The sequence below is a fragment of the Oncorhynchus tshawytscha genome, linkage group LG30 (assembly GCF_018296145.1).
Source record: "Oncorhynchus tshawytscha isolate Ot180627B linkage group LG30, Otsh_v2.0, whole genome shotgun sequence".
Lineage (NCBI taxonomy): Eukaryota > Metazoa > Chordata > Actinopteri > Salmoniformes > Salmonidae > Oncorhynchus > Oncorhynchus tshawytscha.
Genome location: NC_056458.1, coordinates 50,802,506 through 50,828,820, shown reverse-complemented (window position 1 = coordinate 50,828,820; position 26,315 = coordinate 50,802,506). Strand labels below are relative to the sequence as shown.

The 26,315-nt window shown below is 46.0% G+C and overlaps 1 protein-coding gene across 1 annotated transcript in view; it reads left to right on the top strand.

Annotated features, from left to right (window-relative positions):
- Positions 1-700: 700 nt before the first annotated feature.
- Positions 701-26,315, top strand: part of LOC112237823 (hormonally up-regulated neu tumor-associated kinase homolog A-like) — a 42,815-nt gene continuing 17,200 nt past the window's right edge. The window contains exons 1-2 of the mRNA XM_042309164.1: positions 701-1,758; positions 25,074-25,216. Coding sequence (XP_042165098.1) covers positions 1,441-1,758; positions 25,074-25,216 — 461 coding nt within the window. The 5' untranslated portion in view covers positions 701-1,440. The remainder of the gene's footprint in view (positions 1,759-25,073; positions 25,217-26,315) is intronic.

The following is a 26,315-nucleotide window of genomic DNA, read 5'->3' as shown; positions in this document are numbered from 1 at the left end:
TGTTGCTCTTTGTTCACTTCAATTATCATGAATTCATGAATTAAAACAGCCTGCTTCTCCACGGTGACGAATAAACGGAGAAAAGGGAAACAGTTTTAGTTTCCCCGCGTGCTACTCATCTGATGCAATAGCTGTATCCTTTGCGTTTGACTGCACTAACAACACAGTCATAGAAAGACAACACAAAGGTTATTGTCTTCAGAATGTAATTTAGAGCAGAACACTGTCATATTTGTCTTGAGACATCACTGTATTAGACAAGCATGTTGGTGTGTAGCTCATTTGGTTATTCGGTACGCAGAGTCTCCGTGTTATTTTGGTAACAGAGCTGATCGCGTGGAGTGGAGCGTCACAGCCCTTTTACGCAACGTTCAACATCATACATCAAAACATTTCTTTGTTCCTAAACCTAAAAAAAAGAACATGCAACCCCCCCCGTATATTACCTTAGACATAACACATCATTTACGTTTATAGACTATTCATGGTTAATAACATAGCCTAGTTTACACCACAAGGTTATCTATATTCAAGACACGACTCCTTTGGAGGAGGGGAGGAAGGGTGGCTCTCGCCAAACAGCGAGACAAATCAATAGACTCATTAATCATGATCCATATTCTCTAGCTACCAGGAGTCACCTTCCAATCAGGGAAGAGAGAGAGCCAGGTGATATCATCCCCATATCCAGTCTCCGGAAGAGTTAGACCAGCCTTTGTTTGAGCTGCAGGGGCGGCTACTGTATTTGGAGAGGAGAGAGCCCTTTGAATTGACTTGAGAGGTGTGAGGGGGGGGGGTCTCACGTCTGCTCCCGCCGCCGCGTCTGATAGGACTACAGCCCAACCCGGTTACCGAGTCAGAAGCGTTTTCTCACAAACAAGTAACGCCCACCCACTGAACCGGGAAAGTCGCTTCAAACCCTACAGCGTTCTTCAGTCTCAAGTCCAATAAACCACCCACCGGAAAGCAACGCTCAGCTCCAGAAAAGATTGATTGAGTGACCGAGAGAGAAGTTTAATGAACAACACAAGGATATTTACACTCCCTTTTAACACATTTTGGCAACTTTTGGAAATATTTAGATATTTATTTCTCAGTCAAGAAGCCTATTTTGATTTCTATTTTCTTTATGAGACCGTTTAAGTGTTTGAAAACGTTTGGATGCGTCAAGTTCTGGACAACCTCTTGGAAAATACGCACACTGCATGTTGACGCGTTGGTTGAACAGGTGGCTCGGGTTCGGGTTAAATTGGCCTTTTTTACAATCAACGGGGACAACGGACAGGACGGGCAGACGGGGCTTTGTCGAACTTCAGATGCTCCTCACATACCGGACCTGCCAGGTTTAGAGTGCAGGGGACAACGAGAACGGACAGTTGGAAACTTCTCTAAAGGCTGGAAATAAACCGTGCTTTTGTAGTTTGACAGTTAGGAGTTTTTATGACAGCCGCTGGCGTTGACATGGTTGTCGATAGTCCCCGGTTACACGGGGGTAAAGCCCCGGCCTCCACACCGGAGAACGTTGTCCCCGGGAGTAAAGCCCCGGCCTCTACACCGGAGAACGTTGTCCCCGGGAGTAAAGCCCCGGCCTCTACCCCGGAGAACGTTATCCCGGCTTCTCTAGGCAGTCCTGCTGCGGATATCCTCCGTAATTTTTACCACACTAAGCGGGTCGGAAACTACTTGATCGGGAGGAAACTTGGAGAGGGCTCCTTCGCTAAAGTCCGAGAGGGACTTCACGCCATGACTGGAGAGAAGGTAGGGCTAGTTGCCCGTTGTTACTGATGCATGAATACTTTTTTCCATGCATGTGGAATGATTATTTTCAGCAAGGGACGAAAAACACTTAGATTTTTTTTTTTTTGTCAGGTGACCCATTTTACCAGTCAACTTGATGTGAGGACTTATTCCTGAGTTTGACAACTTTGATAACTGGATTACAATACTATTAAAAACTTTCACATATAAATAGACACCTGACATTACAATGTGATGTTATTGTTATTGTTATTTTACAATTATATAACTTTAGTTTAGGTCTGATAGGTCTACTATACACTGACTGATAGGTCTACTATACAATGACTGATAGGTCTACTATACACTGACTGATAGGTCTACTATACACTGACTGATAGGTCTACTATACACTGACTGATAGGTCTACTATACACTGACTGATAGGTCTACTATACACTGACTGATAGGTCTACTATACACTGACTGATAGGTCTACTATATAATGACTGATAGGTCTACTATATAATGACTGATAGGTCTACTATTGACTGATAGGTCTACTATATAATGACTGATAGGTCTTATAGTGACTGATAGGTCTACTATATAATGACTGATAGGTCTACTATATAATGACTGATAGGTCTACTATATAATGACTGATAGGTCTACTATATAATGACTGATAGGTCTACTATATAATGACTGATAGGTCTACTATACACTGACTGATAGGTCTACTATACAATGACTGATAGGTCTACTATACACTGACTGATAGGTCTACTATACACTGACTGATAGGTCTACTATACACTGACTGATAGGTCTACTAGTGACTGATAGGTCTACTATACACTGACTGATAGGTCTACTATACACTGACTGATAGGTCTACTATACACTGACTGATAGGTCTACTATACACTGACTGATAGGTCTACTATACACTGACTGATAGGTCTACTATACACTGACTGATAGGTCTACTATACACTGACTGATAGGTCTACTATACACTGACTGATAGGTCTACTAGTGACTGATAGGTCTACTATACACTGACTGATAGGTCTACTATACACTGACTGATAGGTCTACTATACACTGACTGATAGGTCTACTATACACTGACTGATAGGTCTACTATACACTGACTGATAGGTCTACTATACACTGACTGATAGGTCTACTATACACTGACTGATAGGTCTACTATACACTGACTGATAGGTCTACTATACACTGACTGATAGGTCTACTATACAATGACTGATAGGTCTACTATACACTGACTGATAGGTCTACTAGTGACTGATAGGTCTACTATACACTGACTGATAGGTCTACTATACACTGACTGATAGGTCTACTATACACTGACTGATAGGTCTACTATACACTGACTGATAGGTCTACTATACACTGACTGATAGGTCTACTATACACTGACTGATAGGTCTACTATACACTGACTGATAGGTCTACTATACACTGACTGATAGGTCTACTATATAATGACTGATAGGTCTACTATACACTGACTGATAGGTCTACTATACACTGACTGATAGGTCTACTATACACTGACTGATAGGTCTACTATACACTGACTGATAGGTCTACTATATAATGACTGATAGGTCTACTATACACTGACTGATAGGTCTACTATATAATGACTGATAGGTCTACTATACACTGACTGATAGGTCTACTATATAATGACTGATAGGTCTACTATACACTGACTGATAGGTCTACTATATAATGACTGATAGGTCTACTATACACTGACTGATAGGTCTACTATATAATGACTGATAGGTCTACTATACACTGACTGATAGGTCTACTATACACTGACTGATAGGTCTACTATACACTGACTGATAGGTCTACTATACAATGACTGATAGGTCTACTATACACTGACTGATAGGTCTACTATATAATGACTGATAGGTCTCCTAGTGACTGATAGGTCTACTAGTGACTGATAGGTCTACTATATAATGACTGATAGGTCTACTATACACTGACTGATAGGTCTACTATATAATGACTGATAGGTCTTGTAGTGACTGATAGGTCTACTAGTGACTGATACGTCTACTATATAATGACTGATAGGTCTTGTAGTGACTGATAGGTCTACTAGTGACTGATAGGTCGAATATATAATAACACATGTACTGGTGGATAGCCTTTAATCTGAGCTGTTAATAACACATCTTAATGTTATCATCTCTGTTTAATGTTATCATCGCTGTTTAATCTGAGCTGTTAATAACACACCTCAATGTTATCATCACTGTTTAATGTTATCATCGCTGTTTAATCTGAGCTGTTAATAACACACCTCAATGTTATCATCACTGTTTAATGTTATCATGGCTGTTTAAGGTTATCATCGCTGTTTAATCTGAGCTGTTAATAACACACTTTAATGTTATCATCGCTGTTTAATCTGAGCTGTTAATAACACATCTTAATGTTATCATCGCTGTTTAATGTTATCATCGCTGTTTAATCTGAGCTGTTAATAACACACCTTAATGTTATCATCGCTGTTTAATCTGAGCTGTTAATAACACACGTTAATGTTATCATCGCTGTTTAATCTGAGCTGTTAATAACACACCTTAATGTTATCATCGCTGTTTAATCTGAGCTGTTAATAACACATCTTAATGTTATCATCGCTGTTTAATCTGAGCTGTTAATAACACATCTTAATGTTATCATCGCTGTTTAATGTTATCATCACTGTTTAAGGTTATCATCGCTGTTTAATCTGAGCTGTTAATAACACACCTTAATGTTATCATCACTGTTTAATGTTATCATCGCTGTTTAATCTGAGCTGTTAATAACACACCTTAATGTTATCATCACTGTTTAATGTTATCATTATGAATAGGCTCTTATAGTGCCAGGTGTGGATGGCCAACCAACACAGTGAGAGAGAGAGAGAGATACGCACGCACGCACACACACACACACACTCCTTCCCAAAACCCATCTTGACTATTGTCAATATTTACTGCAGTGTGTGTTCTGTACCACGTGCAGGGTAGTGGCTGTGAAGAGGTCTCTTCAGTAGCTTTGCTCAAACATACAGACTGTTCTGCTGTCTAGTAGTGACCTCACCCCAACTCCACTGTGTGTCTGTCTCTCTCTCTGTGTCTCTCTGTGTGTGTCAGGGTCTCTCTCTCTCTCTGTCTCTCTCTGTGAGGGTCTCTCTGTGTGTTTCTCTCTCTGTGTGTGTCTCTCTCTGTGTCTCTCAATTTAAGGGGCTTTATTGGCATGGGAAACTTGTGTTAACATTGCCAATGCAAGTGAGGTAGATAATAAACAAAAGTGAAATAAACAATAAAAATGAACATTAAACATTACACATACAGAAATGTCAAAACAATAAAGACATTTCAAACATAAATATGGGTTGAATTTACAATGGTGTTTGTTCTACCAATGGTGTTTGTTCTACCAATGGTGTTTGTTCTACCACAATGGTGTTTGTTCTACCAATGGTGTTTGTTCTACCACAATGGTGTTTGTTCAACCACAATGGTGTTTGTTCTACCAATGGTGTTTGTTCTACCACAATGGTGTTTGTTCAACCACAATGGTGTTTGTTCTACCAATGGTGTTTGTTCTACCACAATGGTGTTTGTTCAACCACAATGGTGTTTGTTCTACCAATGGTGTTTGTTCTACCAATGGTGTTTGTTCTACCACAATGGTGTTTGTTCTACCAATGGTGTTTGTTCTACCAATGGTGTTTGTTCTACCAATGGTGTTTGTTCTACCACAATGGTGTTTGTTCTACCACAATGGTGTTTGTTCTACCAATGGTGTTTGTTCTACCACAATGGTGTTTGTTCTACCACAATGGTGTTTGTTCTACCAATGGTGTTTGTTCTACCACAATGGTGTTTGTTCTACCACAATGGTGTTTGTTCTACCACAATGGTGTTTGTTCTACCAATGGTGTTTGTTCTACCACAATGGTGTTTGTTCTACCAATGGTGTTTGTTCTACCACAATGGTGTTTGTTCTACCAATGGTGTTTGTTCTACCACAATGGTGTTTGTTCTACCACAATGGTGTTTGTTCTACCAATGGTGTTTGTTCTACCAATGGTGTTTGTTCTACCACAATGGTGTTTGTTCTACCAATGGTGTTTGTTCTACCAATGGTGTTTGTTCTACCAATGGTGTTTGTTCTACCACAATGGTGTTTGTTCTACCACAATGGTGTTTGTTCTACCACAATGGTGTTTGTTCTACCAATGGTGTTTGTTCTACCAATGGTGTTTGTTCTACCAATGATGTTTGTTCTACCAATGGTGTTTGTTCTACCAATGGTGTTTGTTCTACCAATGGTGTTTGTTCTACCAATGATGTTTGTTCTACCAATGGTGTTTGTTCTACCAATGGTGTTTGTTCTACCAATGGTGTTTGTTCTACCAATGGTGTTTGTTCTACCAATGGTTGCCCTTTTCTTTTCAATTGCAACAGTTTGTTAAAAATAAGTCCTAGGTTATTTGCCCATATCGTGCAGCCCTACGTGGCTGTGGGGAAATTATCTTTACTGAGCAGTAGTGTAAAGTACTTAAGTAAAAATACTTTCAAGTACCACTTAATTTGTTTTGTTGGTATCTGTACTTTAATTTACTGTTGTTTATTTTTATTTTTGACTACTTTTATTCACTACATTCCTAAAGAAAATACTGTACTTTCTACTCCATACATTCTCTCTGACAAACAGAGTTACTCCTTAGATTTTGACACACTTATCAAGAGAACATCCCTGGTCATTCCTACTGCCTCTGATCTGGTGGACTCACTAAACAGAGAACATCTCTGGTCATCCCAACTGCCTCTGATCTGGAGGACTCACTAAACAGAGAACATCCCTGGTCATCCCTACTGCCTCTGATCTGGAGGACTCACTAAACAGAGAACATCCCTGGTCATCCCTACTGCCTCTGATCCCAAGGCCTCACTAAACAGAGAACATCCCTGGTCATCCCTACTGCCTCTGATCTGGAGGACTCACTAAACAGAGAACATCCCTGGTCATCCCTACTGCCTCTGATCTGGAGGACTCACTAAACAGAGAACATCCCTGGTCATCCCTACTGCCTCTGATCTGGAGGACTCACTAAACAGAGAACATCCCTGGTCATCCACACTGCCTCTGATCTGGAGGACTCACTAAACAGAGAACATCCCTGGTCCTCCCTACTGCCTCTGATCTGGAGGACTCACTAAACAGAGAACATCCCTGGTCATCCCTACTGCCTCTGATCCCAAGGCCTCACTAAACAGAGAACATCCCTGGTCATCCCTACTGCCTCTGATCTGGAGGACTCACTAAACAGAGAACATCCCTGGTCATCCCTACTGCCTCTGATCTGGAGGACTCACTAAACAGAGAACATCCCTGGTCATCCCTACTGCCTCTGATCTGGAGGACTCACTAAACAGAGAACATCCCTGGTCATCCCTACTGCCTCTGATCTGGAGGACTCACTAAACAGAGAACATCCCTGGTCATCCCTACTGCCTCTGACCTGGAGGACTCACTAAACACAAATGCTTTGTTTGTAAATTGTGTCTAAATGTTGGAGTGTTCCCCTGGTTATCCGTAAATAAAGAAAACATAAAATGGCGCCATCTGGTTTACTTAATATAAGGAATTTGAAATTATTCAAAATTTTACTTTTGATACTTAAGTACATTTAAAACCAAATACTTTTTAGACTTTTACTCAAGTAGTATTTTACTGGATGACTTTCACTTTTACTTGAGTCATTTTCTTTTCACGTGTCTTTACTTTTACTCAAGACAATTGGGTACTTTTTCCACCACTGGCCCTACTACAAACAGATCTGGGACCAGGCTAAGTTAAAGCCTGGTTGGGTACTTTTCCACCACTGTCAATTGAGTGCAGGAAATGATAAAATATCTGAAATGAGTTTTGGTTGAAGTTGAACAGTATAAACCAATCAGAATGGAGAAAGACACTGAAGTCACTTAGAATGTTGCCACCCTGGGATCACTCACTGCTCATAAAGCACCCTGGGATCACTACTCACTACTCATAAAGCACCCTGGGATCACTACTCACTACTCATAAAGCACCCTGGGATCACTACTCACTACTCATAAAGCACCCTGGGATCACTACTCACTACTCATAAAGCACCCTGGGATCACTACTCACTACTCATAAAGCACCCTGGGATCACTACTCACTACTCATAAAGCACCCTGGGATCACTCACTACTCATAAAGCACCCTGGGATCACTACTCACTACTCATAAAGCACCCTGGGATCACTACTCATGAAGCACCCTGGGATCACTACTCACTACTCACTGAGCAGCCTGGGATCACTCACTACTCATAAAACACCATGGGATCACTACTCACTACTCATAAAGGACCCTGGAATAACTCACTACTCATAAAGCACCCTGGGATCACTCACTACTCATAAAGCACCCTGGGATCACTCACTACTCATAAAGCACCCTGGGATCACTACTCACAAAGCACCCTGGGATCACTACTCACTACTCATAAAGCACCCTGGGATCACTCACTACTCATAAAGCACCCTGGGATCACTACTCACTACTCATAAAGCACCCTGGGATCACTCACTACTCATAAAGCACCCTGGGATCACTCACTACTCATAAAGCACCCTGGGATCACTACTCACTACTCATAAAGCACCCTGGGATCACTACTCACTACTCATAAAGCACCCTGGGATCACTACTCACTACTCATAAAGCACCCTGGGATCACTACTCACTACTCATAAAGCACCCTGGGATCACTACTCACTACTCATAAAGCACCCTGGGATCACTACTCACAAAGCACCCTGGGATCACTACTCACTACTCATAAAGCACCCTGGGATCACTCACTACTCATAAAGCACCCTGGGATCACTCACTACTCATAAAGCACCCTGGGATCACTCACTACTCATAAAGCACCCTGGGATCACTCACTACTCATAAAGCACCCTGGGATCACTACTCACTACTCATAAAGCACCCTGGGATCACTACTCACTACTCATAAAGCACCCTGGGATCACTACTCACTACTCATAAAGCACCCTGGGATCACTACTCACTACTCATAAAGCACCCTGGGATCACTACTCACTACTCATAAAGCACCCTGGGATCACTACTCACTACTCATAAAGCACCCTGGGATCACTACTCACTACTCATAAAGCACCCTGGGATCACTACTCACTACTCATAAAGCACCCTGGGATCACTACTCACTACTCATAAAGCACCCTGGGATCACTACTCACTACTCATAAAGCACCCTGGGATCACTACTCACTACTCATAAAGCACCCTGGGATCACTACTCACTACTCATAAAGCACCCTGGGATCACTCACTACTCATAAAGCACCCTGGGATCACTCACTACTCATAAAGCACCCTGGGATCACTCACTACTCATAAAGCACCCTGGGATCACTCACTACTCATAAAGCACCCTGGGATCACTACTCACTACTCATATAGCACCCTGGGATCACTACTCACTACTCATAAAGCACCCTGGGATCACTACTCACTACTCATAAAGCACCACTCACGACTCATAAAGCACCCTGGGATCACTCACTACTCATAAAGCACCCTGGGATCACTCACTACTCATAAAGCACCCTGGGATCACTACTCATAAAGCACCCTGGGATCACTACTCACTACTCATAAAGCACCCTGGGATCACTACTCACTACTCATAGAGCACATCGGGATCACTACTCACTACTCATAAAGCACCCTGGGATCACTACTCACTACTCATAAAGCACACTGGGATCACTACTCACTACTCATAAAGCACCCTGGGATCACTACTCATAAAGCACCCTGGGATCACTACTCACTACTCATAAAGCACCCTGGGATCACTCACTACTCATAAAGCACCCTGGGATCACTACTCACTACTCATAAAGCACCCTGGGATCACTCACTACTCATAAAGCACCCTGGGATCACTCACTACTCATAAAGCACCCTGGGATCACTACTCACTACTCATAAAGCACCCTGGGATCACTCACTACTCATAAAGCACCCTGGGATCACTCACTACTCATAAAGCACCCTGGGATCACTACTCACTACTCATAAAGCACCCTGGGATCCCACTGGGATCTCACTACTCATAAAGCACCCTGGGATCACTCACTACTCATAAAGCACCCTGGGATCACTGGGACACTACTACTCATAAAGCACCCTGGGACACTCACTACTCATAAAGCACCCTGGGATCACTACTCACTACACCCTGATAAAGCACCCTGGGATCACTACTCACTACTCATAAAGCACCCTGGGATCACTACTCACTACTCATAAAGCACCCTGGGGATCACTACTCACTACTCATAAAGCACCCTGGGATCACTCACTACTCATAAAGCACCCTGGGATCACTCACTACTCATAAAGCACCCTGGGATCACTACTGTTCACTACTCATAAAGCACCCTGGGATCACTCACTACTCATAAAGCACCCTGGGATCACTCATAAAGCACCCTGGGATCACTACTCACTACTCATAAAGCACCCTGGGATCACTACTCACTACTCATAAAGCACCCTGGGATCACTCACTACTCATAAAGCACCCTGGGATCACTCACTACTCATAAAGCACCCTGGGATCACTACTCACTACTCATAAAGCTCCCTGGGATCACTCACTACTCATAAAGCACCCTGGGATCACTACTCACTACTCATAAAGCACCCTGGGATCACTACTCACTACTCATAAAGCACCCTGGGATCACTACCTGGGCACCCTGGGATCACTACTCACTACTCATAAAGCACCCTGGGATCACTACTCACTACTCATAAAGCACCCTGGGATCACTCACTACTCATAAAGCACCCTGGGATCACTCATAAAGCACCCTGGGATCACTACTCACTACTCATAAAGCACCCTGGGATCACTCACTACTCATAAAGCACCCTGGGATCACTCTCACTACTCATAAAGCACCCTGGGATCACTACTCACTACTCATAAAGCACCCTGGGATCACTACTCACTACTCATAAAGCACCCTGGGATCACTACTCACTACTCATAAAGCTCCCTGGGATCACTCACTACTCATAAAGCACCCTGGGATCACTCACTACTCATAAAGCACCCTGGGATCACTCACTACTCATAAAGCACCCTGGGATCACTACTCACTACTCATAAAGCACCCTGGGATCACTACTCACTACTCATAAAGCACCCTGGGATCACTACTCACTACTCATAAAGCACCCTGGGATCACTACTCATAAAGCACCCTGGGATCACTACTCACTACTCATAAAGCACCCTGGGATCACTACTCACTACTCATAAAGCACCCTGGGATCACTCACTACTCATAAAGCACCCTGGGATCACTCACTACTCATAAAGCACCCTGGGATCACTACTCACTACTCATAAAGCACCCTGGGATCACTACTCACTACTCATAAAGCACCCTGGGATCACTACTCACTACTCATAAAGCACCCTGGGATCACTCACTACTCATAAAGCACCCTGGGATCACTACTCTCACACCCTGGGATCTCATAAAAAGCACCCTGGGATCACTCACTACTCATAAAGCACCCTGGGATCACTCACTACTCATAAAGCACCCTGGGATCACTCACTACTCATAAAGCACCCTGGGATCATCACTCACTGGGACACTCACTAATAAAGCACCCTGGGATCACTACTCACTACTCATAAAGCACCCTGGGATCACTACTCACTACTCATAAAGCACCCTGGGATCACTACTCACTACTCATAAAGCACCCTGGGATCACTACTAACTACTCATAAAGCACCCTGGGATCACCACTCACTACTCATAAAGCACACTGGGATCACTACTAACTACTCATAAAGCACCCTGGGATCACTACTCATAAAGCACCCTGGGATCACTACTCACTACTCATAAAGCACCCTGGGATCACTACTCACTACTCATGAAGCACCCTGGGATCACTACTCCCTACTCATAAAGCACTCTGGAATCACTCACTACCCATAAAGCACCCTGGGATCACTCACTGCTCATAAAGGACCCTGGGATCACTACTCACTACTCATAAAACACCCTGGGATCACTCACTACTCATAAAACACCCTGGGATCACTACTCAAAAAGCACCCTGGGATCACTACTCACTACTCATAGAGCACCCTGGGATCACTCACTACTCATAAAGCACCCTGGGATCACTAACTACTCATAAAGCACCCTGGGATCACTACTCTCACTACTCATGAAGCACCCTGGGATCACTACTCATGAAGCACCCTGGGATCACTACTCACTACTCACTGAGCAGCCTGGGATCACTCACTACTCATAAAACACCATGGGATCACTACTCACTACTCATAAAGGACCCTGGAATCACTCACTACTCATAAAGCACCCTGGGATCACTACTCATAAAGCACCCTGGGATCACTACTCACTACTCATAAAGCACCCTGGGATCACTACTCACTACTCATAAAGCACCCTGGGATCACTACTCACTACTCATAAAGCACCCTGGGATCACTACTCACTACTCATAAAGCACCCTGGGATCACTACTAACTACTCATAAAGCACACTGGGATCACTACTCACTACTCACTACTCATAAAGCACCCTGGGATCACTACTCACTACTCATAAAGCACCCTGGGATCACTACTCACTACTCATAAAGCACCCTGGGATCACTACTCACTACTCATAAAGCACCCTGGGATCACTCACTACTCATAAAGCACCCTGGGATCACTACTCACTACTCATAAAGCACCCTGGGATCACTCACTACTCATAAAGCACCCTGGGATCACTACTCACTACTCATAAAGCACCCTGGGATCACTACTCACTACTCATAAAGCACCCTGGGATCACTCACTACTCATAAAGCACCCTGGGATCACTACTCACTACTCATAAAGCACCCTGGAATAACTCACTACTCATAAAGCACCCTGGGATCACTCACTACTCATAAAGCATCACTCACTACTCAGCACCCTGGGATCACTCACTACTCATAAAGCACCCTGGGATCACTCACTACTCATAAAGCACCCTGGGATCACTCTCACTACTCATAAAGCACCCTGGGATCACTACTCACTACTCATAAAGCACCCTGGGATCACTACTCACTACTCATAAAGCACCCTGGGATCACTACTCACTACTCATAAAGCACCCTGGGATCACTCACTACTCATACTCACTACTCATAATAAAGCACCCTGGGATCACTACTCACTACTCATAAAGCACCCTGGGATCACTACTCACTACTCATAAAGCACCCTGGGATCACTACTCACTACTCATAAAGCACCCTGGGATCACTACTCACTACTCATAAAGCACCCTGGGATCACTACTCACTACTCATAAAGCACCCTGGGATCACTACTCACTACTCATAAAGCACCCTGGGATCACACTCACTACTCATAAAGCACCCTGGGATCACTCTACTCATAAAGCACCCTGGGATCACTCACTACTCATAAAGCACTACTCTGGGATCACTCACTACTCATAAAGCACCCTGGGATCACTCTCACTACTCATAAAGCACCCTGGGATCACTACTCACTACTCATAAAGCACCCTGGGATCACTACTCACTACTCATAAAGCACCCTGGGATCACTCACTACTCATAAAGCACCCTGGATCACTCACTACTCATAAAGCACCCTGGGATCACTCACTACTCATATAGCACCCTGGGATCACCCTGGGATCACTCACTACTCATAAAGCACCCTGGAATCACTACTCATTACTCAAAAAGCTCCCTGGGATCACTCACTACTCATAAAGCACCCAGGGATCGCTACTCACTACTCATATAGCGCCATGGATCACTACTCACCACTCATAAAGCACCCTGGGATCACTACTCACTACTCATAAAGCACCCCGGGATCCCTACCCACGACTCATAAAGCACCCTGGGATCACTCACTACTCATAAAGCACCCTGGGATCACTACTCACTACTCATAAAGCACCCTGGGATCACTACTCACTACTCATAAAGCACCCTGGGATCACTACTCACTACTCATAAAGCACCCTGGGATCACTCACTACTCATAAAGCACCCTGGGATCACTACTCACTACTCATAAAGCACCCTGGGATCACTACTCACTACTCATAAAGCACCCTGGGATCACTCACTACTCATAAAGCACCCTGGGATAACTACTCACTACTCATAAAACATCCTGGGATCACCACTCACTACTCATAAAGCACCCTGGGATCACTACTCACTACTCATAAAGCACCCTGGGATACCTACGCACTACTGATCAAGCACCCTGGATCACTACTCACCACTCTTAAAGCACCCTGGGATCACTACTCACAACTCATATAGCATCCTGGGATCACTCACTACTCATAAAAAACCCTGGGATCACTACTCACTACTCATAAAGCACCCTGGGATCACTCACTACTCATAAAGCACCCTGGGATCACTCACTACTCATAAAGCACCCTGGGATCACTACTCACTACTCATAAAGCACCCTGGGATCACTACTCACTACTCATAAAGCACCCTGGGATCACTACTCACTACTCATAAAGCACCCTGGGATCACTACTCACTACTCATAAAGCACCCTGGGATCACTACTCACTACTCATAAAGCACCCTGGGATCACTCACTACTCATAAAGCACCCTGGGATCACTCACTACTCATAAAGCACCCTGGGATCACTACTCACTACTCATAAAGCACCCTGGGATCACTACTCACTACTCATAAAGCACCCTGGGATCACTACTCACTACTCATAAAGCACCCTGGGATCACTACTCACTACTCATAAAGCACCCTGGGATCACTACTCACTACTCATAAAGCACCCTGGGATCACTACTCACTACTCATAAAGCACCCTGGGATCACTACTCACTACTCATAAAGCACCCTGGGATCACTACTCACTACTCATAAAGCACCCTGGGATCACTCACTACTCATAAAGCACCCTGGGATCACTCACTACTCATAAAGCACCCTGGGATCACTCACTACTCATAAAGCACCCTGGGATCACTACTCACTACTCATAAAGCACCCTGGGATCACTCACTACTCATAAAGCACCCTGGGATCACTACTCACTACTCATAAAGCACCCTGGGATCACTACTCACTACTCATAAAGCACCCTGGGATCACTACTCACTACTCATAAAGCACCCTGGGATCACTACTCACTACTCATAAAGCACCCTGGGATCACTACTCACTACTCATAAAGCACCCTGGGATCACTACTCACTACTCATAAAGCACCCTGGGATCACTACTCACTACTCATAAAGCACCCTGGGATCACTCACTACTCATAAAGCACCCTGGGATCACTCACTACTCATAAAGCACCCTGGGATCACTCACTGCTCACAAATGTAGAACTTATACAATTAAAAAACAAAAAAATACTGTCATACCGTCCAATTAAAAAAAAATAATAATAAAATACTGTGATATAATATTTTGGCTATAACGCCCAGCCCTAATTTATTGTTGCCTAATAGTTTTTTGGTAGATTTCCACACTACTTTCCTTCCATCTATAGCATTTGTTAATATTTGTCAGTTCATTTGATTTTGATGCCTCATGATTGAGTATTGCTCTGTGATTTTGCTGTGATCTGATAGGGGTGTCAGTGGCTGACTGTGAACGCTCTGAGAGACTCTGGGTTGAGGTCAGTGATAAAGTAGTCTACAGTACTACTGCCAAGAGATGAGCTATAGGTGTATCTACCATAGGAGTCCCCTCGAAGCCTACCATTGACTATGTACATACCCAGCATGCGACAGAGCTGCAGGAGTTGTGGCCCGTTTATGTTGGTTATGTTGTCATAGTTGTGCCTAGGGGGGGATATGGGGGAGGGAATGCTGTCACCTCCAGGCAGGTGTTTGTCCCCCTGTGTGCTGAGGGTGTCAGGTTCTGGCATTTAGGTCTCACTCTCTCTGTGTCTGTGTCTGTCTCTCTCTCTCTCTCTCTCTCTCTCTCTCTGTCTCATATACATTTTATATACACATTGCAGTACTTACATATTAAATTATGTCTTTGATAAAAGGTGTTTGTGTTTCATAGTGATTCCATCAGCTCGGGGCTGTGATGTGGTATACCTGTGTGTGTGTGTGACTTGAATTAGACCCCCCCCCTTCCCTGTACCCCTTTTCACTCTGTTGCTGAGGAGAGCAGAGAGAGAGAAAGCTCCTCTCCTTTTTCCCCCCTCCTCCCCTCGTTCTCTTTGTGTGGATGATGCAAACATTTGGCAATAACAGTCAGAGAGGAGGGAGGGGAGGAGAGAGGTGTGGTGGAGCGAGGTGGGAGGGGAGGGGAGGAGAGAGGTGGGAGGGGAGGAGAGAGGTGGCGTGGAGCAAGGTGGGAGGGGAGGAGAGAGGTGGGGTGGAGCGAGGTGGGAGGGGAGGAGAGAGGTGGGGTGGAGCGAGGTGGGAGGGGGAGAGAGGGTGGGGTGGAGCGAAGTGGGAGGGGGAGAGAGGTGGGGTGGAGCGAGATGGGAGGGGGGAGAGAGGGTGGGAGGGGAGGAGAGAGGTGGGGTGGAGCGAGGTGGGAGGGGAGGGGAGGAGAGAGGGAGAGGTGGGAGGGGAGGAGAGGTGGGAGGAGAGGTGGGAGGGGAGGAGAGGTGGGAGGCGAGGTGGGAGGCGAGGAGGGAGGGAGGGGAGGATAGGTGGGAGGAGGGAGGAGAGGTGGGGTGGGAGGCGAGGAGGGAGGAGACAGTGGGAGGTAGTGGGATTGAGACAATGGGAGGTAGTGGAGGTAGTGGGATTGAGACAGTGGGAGGTCGTGGAGGTAGTGGGATATAAACAATGGGAGGTAGTGGAATTGAGACAATGGGAGGTGGTGGGATTGAGACAATGGGAGGTGGTGGGATTGAGACAGTGGGAGGTAGTGGGGTTGAGACAGTGGGAGGTAGTGGGATTGAGACAGTGGGAGGTAGTGGAGGTAAAGGGATTGAGACAGTGGGAGGTAGTGGGGTTGAGACAGTGGGAGGTAGTGGAGGTAGTGGGGTTGAGACAGTGGGAGGTAGTGGAGGTAGTGGGGTTGAGACAGTGGGAGGTAGTGGAGGTAGTGGGATCGAGACAGTGGGAGGTAGTGGAGGTAGTGGGATCGAGACAGTGGGAGGTAGTGGAGGTAGTGGGGTTGAGACAGTGGGAGGTAGTGGAGGTAGGGGGATTGAGACAGTGGGAGGTAGTGGAGGTAGGGGGATAGAGACAGTGGGAGGTTGTGGGATTGAGACAGTGGGAGGTAGTGGGATTGAGACAGTGGGAGGTAGTGGGATTGAGAGAGTGGGAGGTAGTGGAGGTAGGGTGATTGAGACAGTGGGAGGTTGTGTAGGTAGTGGTATTGAGAGAGTGGGAGGTAGTGGGATTGAGACAGTGGGAGGTAGTGGAGGTAGTGGGATTGAGACAGTGGGAGGTAGTGGGGTTGAGACAGTAGGAGGTAGTGGGATTGAGACAGTGGGAGGTTGTGGAGGTAGTGGGATTGAGACAGTGGGAGGTAGTGGGATTGAGACAGTGGGAGGTAGTGGAGGTAGTGGGATTGAGACAGTGGGAGGTAGTGGGGGAAAGGGGATTGAGACAGTGGGAGGTAGTGGGGTTGAGACAGTGGGAGGTAGTGGAGGTTGTGGGATTGAGACAGTGGGAGGTAGTGGAGGTAGTGGGGTTGAGACAGTGGGAGGTAGTGGGGTTGAGACAGTGGGAGGTAGTGGAGGTAGTGGGGTTGAGACAGTGGGAGGTAGTGGAGGTAGTGGGGTTGAGACAGTGGGAGGTAGTGGGATTGAGATAGTGGGCGGTAGTGGGTTTGAGACAGTGGGAGGTAGTGGGTTTGAGACAGTGGGAGGTAGTGGGGGAAGGGATTGAGACAGTGGGAGGTAGTGGGGTTGAGACAGTGGGAGGTAGTGGAGGTAGTGGGATTGAGACAGTGGGAGGTAGTGGAGGTAGTGGGGTTGAGACAGTGGGAGGTAGTGGAGGTAGTGGGGTTGAGACAGTGGGAGGTAGTGGAGGTAGTGGGATTGAGACAGTGGGAGGTAGTGGAGGTAGTGGGTTTGAGACAGTGGGAGGTAGTGGGATTGAGACAGTGGGCGGTAGTGGGTTTGAGACAGTGGGAGGTAGTGGGTTTGAGACAGTGGGAGGTAGTGGGTTTGAGACAGTGGGAGGTAGTGGAGGTAGGGGGATTGAGACAGTGGGAGGTAGTGGGATTGAGACAGTGGGAGGTAGTGGGATTGAGACATTGGGAGGTAGTGGGATTGAGACAGTGGGAGGTAGTGGGATTGAGACAGTGGGACGTAGTGGAGGTGGTGGGATTGAGACAGTGGGAGGTAGTGGGGTTGAGACAGTGGGAGGTAGTGGGATTGAGACCGTGGGAGGTAGTGGAGGTAGTGGGATTGAGACAGTGGGAGATAGTGGGATTGAGACAGTGGGGGAGTAGTGGGATTGAGACAGTGGGAGGTAGTGGGATTGAGACAGTGGGAGGTTGTGGAGGTAGTGGGATTGAGACAGTGGGAGGTAGTGGAGGTAGTGGGATTGAGATAGTGGGAGGTTGTGGAGGTAGTGGGATTGAGATAGTGGGAGGTTGTGGAGGTAGTGGGATTGAGACAGTGGGAGGTTGTGGAGGTAGTGGGATTGAGCTAGTGGGAGGTAGTGGGATTGAGACAGTGGGAAGTAGTGGAGGTAGTGGGATTGAGACAGTGGGAGGTTGTGGAGGTAGTGGGATTGAGACAGTGGGACATAAACAATGGGAGGTAGTGGAGGTAGTGGGATTGAAACAGTGGGAGGTTGTGGAGGTAGTGGGATTGAGACAGTGGGAGGTTGTGGAGGTAGTGGGATTGAGACAGTGGGAGGTTGTGGAGGTAGTGGGATTGAGACAGTGGGAGGTAGTGGAGGTAGTGGGTTTGAGACAGTGGGAGGTAGTGGAGGTAGTGGGATTGAGACAGTGGGAGGTAGTGGGATTGAGACAGTGGGAGGTAGTGGGATTGAGACAGTGGGAGGTTGTGGAGGTAGTGGGATTGAGACAGTGGGAGGTTGTGGAGGTAGTGGGATTGAGCTAGTGGGAGGTAGTGGGATTGAGACAGTGGGAAGTAGTGGAGGTAGTGGGATTGAGACAGTGGGACATAAACAATGGGAGGTAGTGGAGGTAGTGGGATTGAAACAGTGGGAGGTTGTGGAGGTAGTGGGATTGAAACAGTGGGAGGTTGTGGAGGTAGTGGGATTGAGACAGTGGGAGGTTGTGGAGGTAGTGGGATTTTGACAGTGGGAGGTAGTGGGATTGAGACAGTGGGAGGTAGTGGGATTGAGACAGTGGGAGGTAGTGGGATTGAAACAATGGGAGGTAGTGGGATTGAGACAATGGGAGGTAGTGGGATTGAGACAGTGGGAGGTAGTGGGATTGAGACAGTGGGAGGTTGTGGAGGTAGTGGGATTGAGACAGTGGGAGGTTGTGGAGGTAGTGGGATTGAGACAGTGGGAGGTAGTGGAGGTAGTGGGATTGAGATAGTGGGAGGTTGTGGAGGTAGTGGGATTGAGATAGTGGGAGGTTGTGGAGGTAGTGGGATTGAGACAGTGGGAGGTTGTGGAGGTAGTGGGATTGAGCTAGTGGGAGGTAGTGGGATTGAGACAGTGGGAAGTAGTGGAGGTAGTGGGATGAGACAGTGGGAGGTTGTGGAGGTAGTGGGATTGAGACAGTGGGAGGTAGTGGAGGTAGTGGGATTGAGACAGTGGGAGGTAGTGGAGGTAGTGGGATTGAGACAGTGGGAGGTAGTGGGAATGAGACAGTGGGAGGTCGTGGGAATGAGACAGTGGGAGGTTGTGGAGGTAGTGGGATTGAGACAGTGGGAGGTTGTGGAGGTAGTGGGATTGAGCTAGTGGGAGGTAGTGGGATTGAGACAGTGGGAAGTAGTGGAGGTAGTGGGATTGAGACAGTGGAAGGTTGTGGAGGTAGTGGGATTGAGCTAGTGGGAGGTAGTGGGATTGAGACAGTGGGAAGTAGTGGAGGTAGTGGGATTGAGACAGTGGGAGGTTGTGGAGGTAGTGGGATTGAGACAGTGGGACATAAACAATGGGAGGTAGTGGAGGTAGTGGGATTGAAACAGTGGGAGGTTGTGGAGGTAGTGGGATTGAAACAGTGGGAGGTTGTGGAGGTAGTGGGATTTTGACAGTGGGAGGTAGTGGGATTGAGACAGTGGGAGGTAGTGGGATTGAGACAGTGGGAGGTAGTGGGAATGAGACAGTGGGAGGTCGTGGGAATGAGACAGTGGGAGGTTGTGGAGGTAGTGGGATTGAGACAGTGGGAGGTTGTGGAGGTAGTGGGATTGAGCTAGTGGGAGGTAGTGGGATTGAGACAGTGGGAAGTAGTGGAGGTAGTGGGATTGAGACAGTGGGAGGTTGTGGAGGTAGTGGGATTGAGACAGTGGGACATAAACAATGGGAGGTAGTGGAGGTAGTGGGATTGAAACAGTGGGAGGTTGTGGAGGTAGTGGGATTGAAACAGTGGGAGGTTGTGGAGGTAGTGGGATTGAGACAGTGGGAGGTTGTGGAGGTAGTGGGATTGAGACAGTGGGAGGTAGTGGAGGTAGTGGGATTGAGACAGTGGGAGGTAGTGGAGGTAGTGGGATTGAGACAGTGGGAGGTCGTGGGAATGAGACAGTGGGAGGTAGTGGGATTTAGACAGTGGGAGGTAGTGGGATTTTGACAGTGGGAGGTAGTGGGATTGAGACAGTGGGAGGTTGTGGGATTGAGACAGTGGGAGGTAGTGGGAATGAGACAGTGGGAGGTCTCAATGTCTCATAATCTGCTGTTTGTTGTAATTAACTGAGAAAGACCTCATTAGACCTGTGGTATAGAGTCTACATTTGTGCAGGTCCCTGCTTGTGTGTGTGTGTGTGTGCGCACGCGTGTGTTGCGTGGCCACTGGGCTGTTAAATGTGAGGAAGGGCAGCCAAATGGTTTGTTAATGTCTTCCATCTGCCACAAAGACACAACTCTCCTTATGAACACACACTGTGCTGCTATAGTAGGAGAAACCAGGACAGGTTACTGTATACAGGAGGGTATGGGGACAGACCAGGACAGGTTACTATATACAGGAGGGTATGGAGACAGACCAGGACAGGTTACTATATACAGGAGGGTATGGAGACAGACCAGGACAGGTTACTATATACAGGGAGTTGAGACAGACCAGGACAGGTTACTATATACAGGAGGGTATGGAGACAGACCAGGACAGGTTACAATATACAGGAGGGTATGGAGACAGACCAGGACAGGTTACTATATACAGGAGGGTATGGAGACAGACCAGGACAGGTTACTATATACAGGGAGTTGAGACAGACCAGGACAGGTTACTATATACAGGAGGGTATGGAGACAGACCAGGACAGGTTACTATATACAGGAGGGTATGGAGACAGACCAGGACAGGTTACTATATACAGGAGGGTGTGGAGACAGACCAGGACAGGTTACTATATACAGGAAGTGGAGACAGACCAGGACAGGTCACTATATACAGGAAGTGGAGACAGACCAGGACAGGTTACTATATACAGGGAGTTGAGACAGACCAGCACAGGTTACTTTATACAGGATGGTATGGAGACAGACCAGGACAGGTTACTATATACAGGAGGTCATGGAGACAGACCAGGACAGGTTACTATATACAGGATGGTATGGAGACAGACCAGGACAGGTTACTATATACAGGAAGTTGAGACAGACCAGGACAGGTTACAATATACAGGAGGTCATGGAGACAGACCAGGACAGGTTACTATATACAGGAAGTGGAGACAGACCAGGACAGGTTACTATATACAGGAAGTGGAGACAGAACAGGACAGGTTACTATATACAGGGAGTTGAGACAGACCAGGACAGGTTACTATATACAGGAAGTTGAGACAGACCAGGACAGGTTACTATATACAGGAGGTCATGGAGACAGACCAGGACAGGTTACTATATACAGGGAGTTGAGACAGACCAGGACAGGTTACTATATACAGGAGGTCATGGAGACAGACCAGGACAGGTTACTATATACAGGAAGTGGAGACAGACCAGGACAGGTTACTATATACAGGGAGTTGAGACAGACCAGGACAGGTTACTATATACAGGAGGTCATGGAGACAGACCAGGACAGGTTACTATATACAGGAAGTGGAGACAGACCAGGACAGGTTTCTATATACAGGAAGTGGAGACAGACCAGGACAGGTTACTATATACAGGAAGTGGAGACAGACCAGGACAGGTTACTATATACAGGATGGTATGGAGAAGGACCAGGACAGGTTACTATATACAGGAAGTGGAGACAGACCAGGACAGGTTACTATATACAGGAAGTGGAGACAGACCAGGACAGGTCACTATATACAGGAAGTTGAGACAGACCAGGACAGGTTACTATATACAGGAGGTCATGGAGACAGACCAGGACAGGTTACTATATACAGGAAGTGGAGACAGACCAGGACAGGTTACTATATACAGGAAGTGGAGACAGACCAGGACAGGTTACTATATACAGGATGGTATGGAGACAGACCAGGACAGGTTACTATATACAGGAAGTGGAGACAGACCAGGACAGGTTACTATATACAGGAAGTGGAGACAGACCAGGACAGGTTACTATATACAGGAAGTGGAGACAGACCAGGACAGGTTACTATATACAGGATGGTATGGAGACAGACCAGGACAGGTTACTATATACAGGAAGTGGAGACAGACCAGGACAGGTTACTATATACAGGAAGTGGAGACAGACCAGGACAGGTCACTATATACAGGAAGTTGAGACAGACCAGGACAGGTTACTATATACAGGAGGTCATGGAGACAGACCAGGACAGGTTACTATATACAGGAAGTGGAGACAGACCGGGACAGGTTACTATATACAGGAAGTGGAGACAGACCAGGACAGGTTACTATATACAGGAAGTGGAGACAGACCAGGACAGGTTACTATATACAGGAAGTGGAGACAGACCAGGACAGGTCACTATATACAGGAGGTCATGGAGACAGACCAGGACAGGTTACTATATACAGGATGGTATGGAGACAGACCAGGACAGGTTACTATATACAGGATGGTATGGAGACAGACCAGGACAGGTTACTATATACAGGAGGTCATGGAGACAGACCAGGACAGGTTACTATATACAGGGAGTTGTGACAGACCAGGACAGGTTACTATATACAGGGAGTGGAGACAGACCAGGACAGGTTACTATATATACAGGGAGTTGAGACAGACCAGGACAGGTTCCTATATACAGGAAGTGGAGACAGACCAGGACAGGTTACTATATACAGGAAGTGGAAACAGACCAGGACAGGTTACTATATACAGGAAGTGGAGACAGAACAGGACAGGTTCCTATATACAGGAAGTTGAGACAGACCAGGACAGGTTACTATATACAGGAAGTTGAGACAGACCAGGACAGGTTACTATATACAGGAAGTTGAGACAGACCCAGGCCAGGACAGGTTACTATATACAGGAAGTTGAGACAGACCCAGGCCAGGACAGGTTACTATATACAGGGAGTGGGTACAGATGAGGTCAGGCTGTCTCAGAGAGTGGCGAGGTCAGGCTGTCTCAGAGAGTGGCGAGGTCGGGCTGTCTCAGAGAGTAGAGAGGTCAGGCTGCCTCAGAGAGTGGCGAGGTCAGGCTGTCTCAGAGAGTGGCGAGGTCAGGCTGTATCAGAGAGTGGCGAGGTCAGGCTGTCTCAGAGAGTAGAGAGCTCAGGCTGCCTCAGAGAGTGGCGAGGTCAGGCTGTCTCAGAGAGTGGCGAGGTCAGGCTGTCTCAGAGAGTAGAGAGGTCAGGCTGTCTCAGAGAGTAGAGAGGTCAGGCTGTCTCAGAGAGTGGCGAGGTCAGGCTGTCTCAGAGAGTAGAGAGGTCAGGCTGTCTCAGAGAGTAGAGAGGTCAGGCTGTCTCAGAGAGTAGAGAGGTCAGGCTGTCTCAGAGAGTAGAGAGGTCAGGCTGTCTCAGAGAGTAGAGAGGTTGGTCTGTCCTAGAAAGACACACCCTTTCCCCTCATCCCTCAAATTAAGTGGATACTTCTGATGACGTATCATGACGTCTGACGAATTTTTATTTGCAGGGCGAGAATTCATTTGAAATGGACCGCCCTTGGCCGGAAATGTTTGACTTGTTCGTCCCGTGACGATTGTGTTTTCTGCCACTGGTAGCTTGTGGGTGCTTTTATATGATCTACAGCCAATTATAATTGCATGTCTACTTATATTAAATATATAATTATTAATAGATGCCTACTGTATGATAGCTAGCAAATGAATTAGCTAACTAACGTTAGCCTGCCTACTGTATGATAGCTAGCAAATGAATTAGCTAACTAATGTTAGCCTGCCTACTGTATGATAGCTAGCAAATGAATTAGCTAACTAACGTTAGCCTGCCTACTGTATGATAGCTAGCAAATTAATTAGCTAACTAACGTTAGCCTGCCTACTGTATGATAGCTAGCAAATGAATTAGCTAACTAACGTTAGCCTGCCTACTGTATGATAGCTAGCAAATGAATTAGCTAACTAATGTTAGCCTGCCTACTGTATGATAGCTAGCAAATGAATTAGCTAACTAACGTTAGCCTGCCTAGCTGGGACTTCTGAAGAAGGAACATTTTTCATTTCTACAATTTTCAGAAGCCAACTAAACAAAAACATACTTTAACATGATGTCCTTGTTCCTTCATGTGCATTCGCTGCACAATTTCTAACTTATTTACATTCGTTTTTACTTACACTTGTATGTTGACTTCTCCATATTGATATTGAGGGTTCAAGTTTCGGCTGACTTTTCTTAGCGGAGGTACAATCATTGCGAATTGAATTATGGGGCGTTTCAGGCCCCGAAGCAAACATAATTGTACACTCGCAAAAAGCTGAGGGGCTTACGTTGCAAACTTCCCTAATCATTTGGACCGACGACAAATATGGCCGCGGGGTTTCCCCCAGGGGCAAGAGGCCAGGGTAGGAGAGAGTGTTTGAAACGCAGCCAGAATCTAGACTGATTTGTGTATTTTTTTCTCACTCCCCCCACCTCCTCCCTGTCCCAGGTCGCGGTAAAGGTGATCGATAAGAGGAAGGCGAAGAAGGACTCTTACGTGACTAAGAACCTCCGTAGAGAAGGTCAAATCCAACAGATGATCAGACATCCCAACATCACCCAGCTGCTGGACATACTGGAGACTGAGAACAGGTACTATACTATACTGGACATACTGGAGACTGAGAACAGGTACTATACTATACTATACTGCACATACTGGAGACTGAGAACAGGTACTATACTATACTATACTGCACATACTGGAGACTGAGAACAGGTACTATACTATACTATACTGGACATTGAGAATAGGTACTATACTATACTGGACATACTGGAGACTGAGAACAGGTACTATACTATAGACTACTTTACGTAATGGAGACTGAGAACAGGTACTATACTATACTGGACATACTGGAGACTGAGAACAGGTACTATACTATACTATACTATACTGCACATACTGGAGACTGAGAATAGGTACTATACTATACTATACTGGACATACTGGAGATTGAGAACAGGTACTATACTATACTATACTGGACATTGAGAATAGGTACTATACTATACTGGACATACTGGAGACTGAGAACAGGTACTATACTATAGACTACTTTACGTAATGGAGACTGAGAACAGGTACTATACTATACTGGACATACTGGAGACTGAGAATAGGTACTATACTATACTGGACATACTGGAGATTGAGAACAGGTACTATACTGGACATTGAGAATAGGTACTATACTATACTATACTGGACATACTGGAGACTGGGAACAGGTACTATACTATACTATACTGGACACTGAGAACAGGTACTATACTATACTGGACATACTGGAGACTGAGAACAGGTACTATACTATACTATACTATACTGGACATACTGGAGACTGAGAACAGGTACTATCCTATACTACACTGGACATACTGGAGACTGAGAACAGGTACTATACTACACTATACTGGACATACTGGAGACTGAGAACAGGTACTATACTATACTGGACATACTGGAGACTGAGAACAGGTACTATACTATACTGTACTGGACATAATGGAGACTGAGAATAGGTACTATACTATACTGGACATACTGGAGACTGGTAATAGGTACTATACTATACTATACTGGACATACTGGAGACTGAGAACAGGTACTATACTATACTATACTGGACATACTGGAGACTGAGAATAGGTACTATACTATACTGGACATACTGGAGACTGGTAA